The sequence below is a fragment of the Octopus bimaculoides genome, chromosome 30 (assembly GCF_001194135.2).
Source record: "Octopus bimaculoides isolate UCB-OBI-ISO-001 chromosome 30, ASM119413v2, whole genome shotgun sequence".
NCBI classification, from domain to species: Eukaryota; Metazoa; Mollusca; class Cephalopoda; order Octopoda; family Octopodidae; genus Octopus; species Octopus bimaculoides.
Genome location: NC_069010.1, coordinates 9,202,267 through 9,213,040, shown reverse-complemented (window position 1 = coordinate 9,213,040; position 10,774 = coordinate 9,202,267). Strand labels below are relative to the sequence as shown.

General features: G+C 41.1%; 2 protein-coding genes across 5 annotated transcripts in view; both read right to left on the bottom strand.

Annotated features, from left to right (window-relative positions):
• The window catches only part of LOC106878902 (neurofibromin), an 80,729-nt gene extending 79,675 nt beyond the window's left edge, over positions 1-1,054 (bottom strand). For all 4 annotated transcript variants that reach the window (XM_052978165.1, XM_052978164.1, XM_052978166.1 and 1 more), the window contains exon 1: positions 1,036-1,054. The gene's annotated coding sequence lies outside the window, so the exon portion shown is untranslated. The remainder of the gene's footprint in view (positions 1-1,035) is intronic.
• A 3,720-nt stretch (positions 1,055-4,774) lies between these two features.
• Positions 4,775-10,774, bottom strand: part of LOC128251292 (neurofibromin-like) — a 29,806-nt gene continuing 23,806 nt past the window's right edge. Inside the window, exons 9-16 of the mRNA XM_052978168.1 lie at positions 10,465-10,568; positions 9,435-9,500; positions 8,739-8,924; positions 7,866-8,075; positions 7,103-7,228; positions 6,545-6,670; positions 5,778-5,891; positions 4,775-4,858 (exon numbers count right to left, since the gene is read on the bottom strand). Of these exons, the coding sequence (XP_052834128.1) occupies positions 4,775-4,858; positions 5,778-5,891; positions 6,545-6,670; positions 7,103-7,228; positions 7,866-8,075; positions 8,739-8,924; positions 9,435-9,500; positions 10,465-10,568 (1,016 nt within the window). The remainder of the gene's footprint in view (positions 4,859-5,777; positions 5,892-6,544; positions 6,671-7,102; positions 7,229-7,865; positions 8,076-8,738; positions 8,925-9,434; positions 9,501-10,464; positions 10,569-10,774) is intronic.

Sequence of the window (10,774 nt, the reverse complement as noted above, 5' to 3'; positions counted from 1 at the left end):
GGGGGGGGGGGACAAAGAACAGGAAGAGTGACGAGAGCGTGCGGTTCCCAAACTATGTCTTTCACCTTTTACTTGTTTCCGTCAACGGAATGCAGCCATGCTGGAGCACCATCTCAATGGGGTTTGGTTTCTAACAAATTGACCCCCAGTACTTTGTTTTTTTAAAGACTGGTACTTAGTCTGTCAGTCCCTTCTGCTGAACCACTAGGCTATGGGGATGTGAACAAACCAACACTTTTAGTCAGGTACTGACGGGGGACAGACACAAACACACACAAATATACAACAGGCTTCTTTCAGTTTCTGTCTCTCGAATCCACTCACAAAGCTTTGGTTGACCTGGCGCTACAGTAGAAGACACTTGCCCAAGGTATCACACACTGGGACTGAACCTGGAACCATGTGGTTGGGAAGCAAAACTTTTTCCCACACAACCATGCCTGCACCTATATATATATATATATATATATATATATATATATATATATATATATATATATATATATATATATATATATATATATAGATGTATACATACACACATATACACATACACCCACACAAATATAAATATAATGCACAATATACAGATTTAACTAATCCCCTGGTAATCAGGCCAAAGCTCCTTTAGTGGATCAGGCTCCACACCAGAGAGTAAGCCAACACAGGGGGACGTAATGTAGAGATCCCTTTGCAATTGGAATGCAGTAAATCCAATCAGTGAAGATTATTTCAGGAAGTGTATATGGAATATCAAGAAAGTCAGGAGTTATGACATAGATATATATTTATGTCACCAGTTGATATCCATAGAATATCACATATGACAAGTTTCTTTCTGTTTCTGTCTACCAAACCCATTCACAAGGCTTTGGTGGGCCCAAGCCTACAATAAAAGACACTAGCCAAAAGGTGCCACACAGTGGCACTGAACCCAGAACCATGTAGTAGGGACATAAACTTTTTATCACACAGGCAAAAAAAAAAAAAAAAAAAAAAGAACAGAGAGAAGCAACTTGTGAGGGAAAAACCAACCTCTAACTCGTGATCAGATGTCCCATGGTGGGTTGGTTTTCTCCGTAGCCGAATCGTTTCCCCAATACTTCCAGAGCTGCAGCCTTCTTCCAGCTTTCCTTTCGGGTAGATATCAAGGTTTTTCGTAACATTGTCCCATGCTTTACATGTGTCCTCCCATGCCTGCAATGATAACAGCAACACACATTCAGATTGTCGACATCTTCACAGCTGGAACACTTTCAATATTTATATCTACGCTACATCGTCTCATTTTCATCACCAGCCAGCATCAAATGTCTTATTCGTGGATGTGCCACATCTTTACAATATCTATATCTACATTATATTTCAATCAGTTTCATCTCCAGCCATCATCCGGTTTCTTATTCCTGGATGTGTATTAACCACGTCTTTACAGCATGGAAAAAAGGACACTTAACCCTTTCGTTACTGTATTTCTGTTGAGATGGTCTGTGTTTCTCTCAATTATTTTAAAATATAACAAAGAATTTAGTAAAATAACTTCGTTATCATTAAGCTAGTGTTAGGAATATAAATTGTGACTAAGGTTTGGTGGAAGATTTTAATTCAAAACTTATGAAAACAAGATATTTGTACTCAGAGCCAGAACCGGTTTCAACCAGGTTGGTAATGAAAGGGTTAAACGATGATGGTCTGTGTTTGTGGGGGCAATGACCAAGTGACGAAGACTTTTGATGATTTGCTGTGCTCGAGGAGACATGTCAAACTAAATAAAACTGTAGCCATGACCAGCACTGGTGACACGTAAAAGGCACCAATGAAGGTGGCGCATGAAAGGCACCCAAACCAATGATACATAAGAGGCACTCGTGCCAGGGACTCGTCGTTGGCATATCAAGCCATACAAACCAAGCTAAATCAGAATGGAGCCCAGTGCAGCCCTGCAGTTTACCAGTTCCAGTGAAAGTGTCCAACCCATGCCAGCATGGGAAACAGATGCTTGATGATATGTGGGTGGGTGTGTGTGCGTACATATATGTATGTATGTATAATGAACATCGTTTTCCATCCACTTTCCTCGCTCTCAAGGGTTAGAGAGTTTGACAAAGTCCAAGCCAGTTCTCATATTCAAAATTACTGACCCCAGCCAGCCCAATCTAGGGGCAGGGCGTCAAAGGCCAACATCTGACCTTTGTGGTTTATTTTGAGTTTAACATCCTAAGGCCAGACAGAGGGGGTTGAGAGTAAGGGGAGATAACTCACCTGCGTATTCCCTGGGGTTGGATGATCGATCTTCCGTAATAATCCCATTATTTTCTTCTGTAGTAAAGCTCGACCTGAACAGAGGGAATCGGAGGTGAGTTGAGAGTGACACCACCACCACCAACCAACCAACCAACCAACCAACCACACATGCACCACTGCAATGCAGACACATAAACCACCACTACTGCCACTACCACTTCACTCACTGTTATATCAATTCTACAATAGATACTCCACCTTCACTATAACAATGCATGCACCACCACTACCACAATTACTACCATCACCACCACCACCACTAATGCCACCACTACTACCACCTCAACTACCACAATCAATCACCATCCCCACCACTGCCATCACCACCACTACCATTATCATCCCTACCGTCACCACCACCACCACCACTGTCACGCACTGACGCATATACCGTCACCACCACACACAAACACTCATGCCATCACATACAGCATCATGACCACCACCACCACCACTACTAGAGAAGGGACACATCACCTGTGGTCAGCGTCATGCTGGCAGCAGCCAGGTCCGAGTAGACATTGTAGTTAGGGAGTATTTGAGTGACGGCCACCTCATCGGCCCCGCACCGGATGTCAGCTTCCTCACACAGCAAATGAAAACAGGACATGGCAGTGAGTACAGCGTTGACATCAATACTCCACAGATACATGAAGAACACCTCCTGGAAAAAGACACACACACAGAATGAATCATATAATACAGCTAGAATAGTATTGATAATAATAATAATAATAATAATAATAAAAGCACTCTCCATCTAAAATGGAATAAATGTGGGGATAGTTTTAGCAGGCATGGCAAAGGCAAAAGTGCCCTTGCTCGTCTTGGCCTGCAGAGGATGCCCGGTTCTAAGGCAGCTGAAATCAAGTTATAAGGAAAGGAAACCAAAAATGATAATAATAATGATCTTTTTAATTACAGGTACAAGGCCTGAAATTTGGGAGAGGGGACTAGTTGATTACATCGATCCCCAGTGTGCAACTGGTATTTATTTAATCGACCCCCAAAAGGATGAAAGGCAAAGTCGAGCTCAGAGGAAAGTGAAGATGCTGTCAAGCATTTTGTCCAGTGTGCCAACGACCCTGGCAGCTCGCCGCTTTTAATGATTAACCTTCCTTTTATAGGAACAAGGCCTGAAGTCTCGTGGGAGGGGGGGTAGCTGATTACATCACCCCCTAGTGTTCAACAGGTATTTATTTCATTGACCCCTGGAAGAGGCATGAAAAGCAAAGTCAATTTTGGAATTCGAATGCAGGACACAAAGATGGACAAAATGCCTGGTAGTGTCTTGTGCCTTCCTAATAATGACAACGTCCTACAACTCCCACAATAAGTATAATTATCAAAACAGAAAAGGAAGGAGGAGGAGGAGGAGGTATAAGTGACAAAAGTGAAGGTGGGGTGGGGGAAGAGGCAGAGGAGTAGGAAGAGGTGGTAGAGCAAGAGGATGAGAAGGGAGGGGGAGAAGAGGAAGAGAAAAAAGATGACGAGGGGGAGGAAGGGGTGGAGGGGGCAAGAAGAAGAAGAAGAGGAGGAGGAATGCAGATGAAGCTAAGATGGTTTACCTCTAGAACGATGTGAGAGTCTGTACAGATGGTAATGTTGCTGCCGAGATTGGCATTGATGCTGTGCTTTTGGAGGAAACTGTTGCGACAGATGAGGATCTCATGGAGCCATTTGAGGATTTCGGTGTTGTTGGCCATTGGCGGCGCACCTGGAGGGTTTGGATTCAGCTGGTTCTGGATCAGCTTTTGAGAGACGGACGTTAACACTTGAGAGCTGCAACAATAAAAAGAAAACAGTAGTAGTAATGGTGGTGGTGGTGGTGGTGTTGATCAGAGAAGCCCAGCACCATAAACTTACTACCTTTGTAGCTCAGATGTGTGTGTGTGTGTGTTCGTTCATACCTGTGGTTCTCAACCTTTTTAATATCCAGGCCAGATCCAAAACTGGGAAAAATGTATTATACCTGTAGCAATATACCATGCTTGAGAAGACCTGTCAAACCAAGTGTGGCCAATGCCAATGTCACATAACTGGCACCTGTGCCAGTGACACGTAAAAAGCACCCACTACACTCTCGGAGTGGTTGGCATTAGGAAGGGCATCCAGCTGTAGAAACTCTGCCAGATCAGATTGGAACCTGCTGCAGCTGCCCAGCTTACTTAGTTTTCAGTCAAACCATTCAACCCATGCCAGCATGGAAAACAGATGTTAAATAATGATGATGATGAGAGGGAAAACTGTTGAAAGCCACCTGAAGAATGCCTGAGGGTCGCATGCGTCCCTGGGAGGTTTGTCTGAGGATTGCTAGTGTATGCATGCACACACACATACACCCAGAGGCCTGATAGAAGACGAGAAGCAGAACCGAATATTCAAAAGTTACTAAACTAGTTACACAGCCTTACAACATAAAATGCAAGACCTTTGCTAAGACCAAAATTATACATATTGGGACATATTCTTACCTTATTTTCCAAAATGTATTTATTGGTGCTTCAGGATTCCACAATGCTATAATTTCTGGCTGATGTAACCGTAGCAGAGCCTGAAAAACAGAGAAGGAATTCAGTCAATCATAAACAAACAACAGTAAGTCATCAATCGTGTGATCGTCAGTCATTATTGTCATATAAACAAAGATTGCTTTAGTTGGACACCTATCTCATTTCATCTGTCTTGCATATGTTTCAGTCATTGGACTGTGGCCATGCTGGGGCAATGCTTGGAAGAGTTTAGTCAAACAGATCGACCTTAGCAGTCATTTTTTTTAAAGTCTGGTACTCATTCTATTAGTTTCTTTTGCAGAACTGCAGTTATGGGAATGTAAACAAACCAACACCAGTTGTCAAACAATAAGGGGAGGGGGTCAAACACAAACACACATATAATATAGATATATATATGACAGGCTTCCACATAGTTTTCATCTACCAAATTCACTCTGTAATTAGTGCTGGTTGTCATTAACAAGTCCCAATTCAGCCTTAGGATTAAAAACACACCAGTTATGACCAACCCTCCTCAGCATCACCTGGCAAGATGCAGAAGAAAATACTCAAAACAGTAGCTATAGAATGGGGACCCACAGAGGGATGAAGGAAGAAAGGGGAAAGCCAAAAAGAAAGGGTACACCACCGTTAATGCAACTTAGAATCACCAGGGAAGATGCAGGTGGTTATATTAATGGGTTCCAGCAGAGGGATGAAGAAAGAGAAGGAGATGCAAGACACGGGGTACCATATTTAGATCAGAAGCTATTTAGAATCACCTGGGAAGATGCTGGCAACTACACTCAAAACCAGGAAGACTAGATTCTTCTTGTTGCTGGCCTGATGTAGAGGCCGTTTGTGTGAGAGAGGGATCAAAAGCTAAGACTGATGACGATGACAACAACATCCTCATTAACAGCAACAACAACTAATGAATATTCATGATGAACAAACAAAATTCTTGGTGCCACTTACCTCCATCGCTTCTTGTGCAATTTCCGGCATTTGTTGGACATGGACAAGGGACACTAAACCATTTATCAGCTCTGACGTGCTGTTTTGGACTTCATGCCCTGGTTTGTCTGGGTTCTGCAGGAAGCAACATACAGATAGAAACAAACAAAAATTATAATGAAATTACATCCACCACCACCACCACCTCTATCGCCAAAACCACCACCACCATCACACTCTATGCAAGTCATGTTAATAGCAGGAAGATTATAGTTTCTAGGGTAATCCTCAAGTAGTTCTCAACCAGGGACCTCGTGACCCTTGGGAGTCCATATAAGATATATATAAATATTGAAAGAAAGAAAATGGAGAAAGATGGATGAATAATTTATTTGTACGATATTAATGTGGAAATTTTTTAAAAAATAGCAATATAAATAAATTACAAGTTGTGAAGGTCAAAAAGAAAATGAAAAATGTGAAACTCCATTTTCTTTTTTGAGCTTCACAACTTATAATTTATTTGCATTGTTATTTTTTTTTTTTAATTTCAACATCTTAATATACAAATAAATTAGTTGTACATCCATCTTTCTCCATTTTCTTTCAATATTAATAATATGTATTACCACAATAATCCCTAACATATCATCAAGGCTTTCTCCTTATATGGCAGTGATTAACTGGTGGAATCTTTTGGATTATATAATCCCTAATGTGGATCTAACTTCCTCGAATTGACTATATACATATATTAGATATAGAGAGTATATATAAATTATACATACATGTAACATAAGGAGGGGGTCAGCATGGATTAGTTTGACCAAACCTAACAGGAAATATCTCTGCATTGTGTTCTCTTCCCCTGGCCGCGATAGCTTGAAACCGGTCATCTTCGTAATGGTGGAGAACTGCAACACAACAACAAGAACAACAGGTGTGTTTACAAGAAGTTGGAGGACACACAGACACACACGTATACACTTATATATGCAGAAATATGCATACATATGTTGAAACATCTTAAAATATACACCATATACACACACATATCATCATCATCATCATAGGTTAGACGGTTCAACAAGAACAAAGAAACCAGAGAGCTCTGCCAGGTCCTAGGTCTACATTGACAGGGTTTCTACAGCTGTACTGGGTGTACACATGCACGTGGGTGTATATGTATACATATATGTATACACACACCCACACACACACATAAATACATATATACACACATACATATATACATATATAAATAATAAATGCGAAAAGAAAGAATGAGAGAAGAATGAAGAGAGAAGAGAGGCAAAGCTGCGAGAGGGAAAGGTGCGGGTTGGTACCTGTGTCTTTGGTCCTTGGCTTGCTGTTGCTTGCATCACTTTGTTCACAGCATCATTGAACATGCTACGCAGTTCACCAGCTTTACTGTACATCTTTCGAATCTCAGGCCACCATGCTAACCGCGGCTGCAAAATATACACAACAAACAACTCATGAGTGAAAACAACAAACAGGGAACGTGTATTTGCATGTTATTAAAGTGTGTCTGTTACGAGCTTGGTTCAGGGGCTTCCACTTCACCCCACACGGGTCAGGTCAGTGAGCAAAGAAAACCAGGAAAAGATGGCTGTGGCTATCTGGTCACTGCATGTACCACCCTGAACTGGAAGCATCCAAATTTGTTTTGTGGAACCCGTGAGAAGGAAAACGTCATCAGACTTACATGGACAACTGGCCTGGAATGCATCCAGGACCTGCAAGGTGTGCCTGCTGCAGCTTGGGTGAGTATCTGACCATAATAATAATAATAATAATAAAATCTATTCACAAGGCTTTGGTTAGCCGAAGGTTAAACAAGGCAGGTAGGAGATACTTGCCCAAGGTGCCATGCGGTGGGGCTTAATTCAAGAGAACATGGTCAGGAAGTAAGCTGCTTAACCACAGCACCCATTCTTACACCAACAGAATAATGCAGAACCAAACCCCACCCCACCCCACAACCACTGACCAAGGAAAAAAAAACAGAAAAACAAAATAAAGAAAAAGAGAAAAAAAACCCCAAACAAACATGGTTTTGATCATGTGAGTAAGTGATTGACTTACCTGTGTGATGATCTTGTACAATGCACTGACTAATACCAGGTGGTAGATGAGTGGAGATTGAGGGTTGAGACAGACCTTGGGTAGATCTCCGATGTATGGGTTGATGCGGAAGAACGAAACAAAACAGTCGATGTACAGGTCAATGTCTTGACCGATTGTACCCTGGCTACGGCTGAACTTGGTACTGGAAGGTGGGCTGAACAGAAGGGTCTGCGGAGAATAGAATAGAAACCACAACTTAAATGTATGCGAATGTGTGTGTGTGTGTGTTAGCCTATCGATCCCCCCAAGAGACTGTTTCAGAGAGAATTGGCAGAAGACAAGCACATGCAAGGTAGACAGGAAAAGTGCTTCAAGGATACTCTGAAAGCCTCACCAAAGAACTTTGAGGTCGACCCCAGAACTTGGGAAATGCAAGAACAAGACTACCCTGCCTGGTAAAGCTGCACCAACAGAGGTGCCACTCCCTACGGACAGAACAGGATTGCAGGGACACAAAGGAAACGTGAGCTATGCAAGTTCAGAGCCAACTCCTTGCCTTTGGTCCCAGCAGACCACCAGGGCCAAGATGTGACAGGGTCTTTTGAGCACGCATCAGACTCATTGGTCACAACTGGATACACCATGCCCTGTCCTTTTTTCTCCCATGTGATGTTGTCATTCATCACCAACAACGATGGACAAACTAATATTCTAATTAGGTGGAGCTATTAATTGATGCATTTTGAAAACGAAACTCTATTACAACCTAATCTTATTTGAACCCAGCTTCTGCCCATTAAAACGTAATTAAACAATTTGCAAAAGCCGGATGCCTGTTTCGTCAAAAGGAAAGGTCAAAGCTCGGGAATGCGTAAAGAGAGATGAACGAACCTTGAGGTCGTGGGTCACAGATTGGACTAGCGTGAACAAAACATTAGGACGATCGTTAATGTTGATATATGTAGATGCTTTGCACATGCGGACAAATGTCACGGCGGCCCCTTCTGTTTGAGATGCCTTCGAACTTCCTCCATGCGGATTCGATAACGCTTTGCGGGCTTCATCAATAAAATGTTTCTGAAAGAGACAAATCATTATCATTATCATTATTATTATTGTAATTAGACAAGTGTGTGTGTGTGTGTGCGCACATATGTATGCACGTATGTGGCTTGGTGATTAGCATGTTCAGCTCAATTACATCGACCCCAATGTGTAACTGGTACTTATTTAATTGACCCTGAAAGGATGAAAGGCAAAGTCGACCTCAGCGGAATTTGAACTCAGAATGTAACGGCAGAATATTAATAAAACTATGGAATGTCCATAAGTTGTGTAAGATGTTGTTCTTGTTGTTGTTAACGAGCAATACTGTTTAGTTTTTTTTAAACATTTTTTATACAATTCCATATTGTATCGTCCTGTATTTTCCTCGATCTTTTTGTCACCTTTTGTGGTCAATAAACATGTCATTATTTTAATTTTTATAACTATTATAATTATTAATTATTATAATAATTACTATCATCATTATTATTAATTACAATGGAAATATGATGATGATGATGATGAAGGTGAACAACATACCTTTTTTAGCATCTGTGGGGAACAAGGTGCACCAGCATCAGCGTTTTTGATTTCCTCAAGGATTTTCTGTTTAAATAAGTAAAAGAATATAATGAAGATGATGATGATGATAAAGCTCTCTGGTTATTGGTAACTTTCTGTCAAATAGTATGAAGCACTGGAAAACAACATTTACACTGAATTCAGAGCCCTGACTGGCCCTTGTGCCAGTGGGACACAAAAGGCACCCACTACACTCATGGAGTGATTGGCGTTAGGAAGAGCATCCAGCTGTAGAAACCTTGCCAGATTAGATTGGGGCCTCTGTCAAACCGGCTAACCCTTACCAGCATGGAAAATAGACATCAAACGATGATGATGATGGTGGTGGTGATGAAGTCTACCATCATCAAAGAATTAGCTCTCAAAATAAATTACAAATATTTAGGTCTATGTGAAGAGGATGGCACCCAACACTCACAAATGCACAAAAGAATTCAGTAGAAAAATGTTAGCCCCATCCCACACAGCAAGCTTAACCCCTTGGCAATGGTTTTATCTTATCAAATAACCAGGTTGCATTGATGGTATTCATTTCAGCTGAGATCAGCAATTAGAGTATATCAGAATGCTCGTCAGGTACTTGCTCAGTATTCCTTTACACACACACACACACACACATGCTTAATGGACTTTCGAATGACTAGGATTGTAAGGCTATTAGATAGAAGATGTGGGTTTAATCAGTACAGGTGTGATACCTGTCGGTGAGATTGAAGAGAGAGAGAGAGAGTGAGTGAGAAAGAAAGAAAATGACAGACAAAAAGAGAAAAACAGGAGGAAAATTCAAGGTTTCTTAAGTTTGTAGTGTGATTAGAAGAGTTTCCAATATTTTGAGAGAAAGAGAGGCAGGGTGAGACAGACAGACAGAGATAAAGAGAGAGAGAGAAAGAGAAGACAATAGATAGTTAGAATTCTAGAGAGTGAGAGAAGATGAAAAGAAAACAACTAGAAAACCATTGTTGTTGTTCTAGTTGTAGTCACTACTTACAGGACAGAGTACCAACAACATCATCTGGAGTGGCCATACTGTAGCTTTCTTCTTGGAGTTTTCTGTAAAGCTGTTGAACAGCTCAAACATTTTATCACAGTAATCTGTAAGAGACAACAAGAACAATGAAAAGCAATGATGACTAAGATGCACAGACATTACAGAGTTGGGATGAGTGCAATTTCATCAGTATTAATATATAGGTTATTATATACACAAAGGTGTAGAAGGTGTGTTTATATCATTGTTGCTTTATAAACTTTTGTGTACGTACGTACATACATACATATATATATATATATACATATAT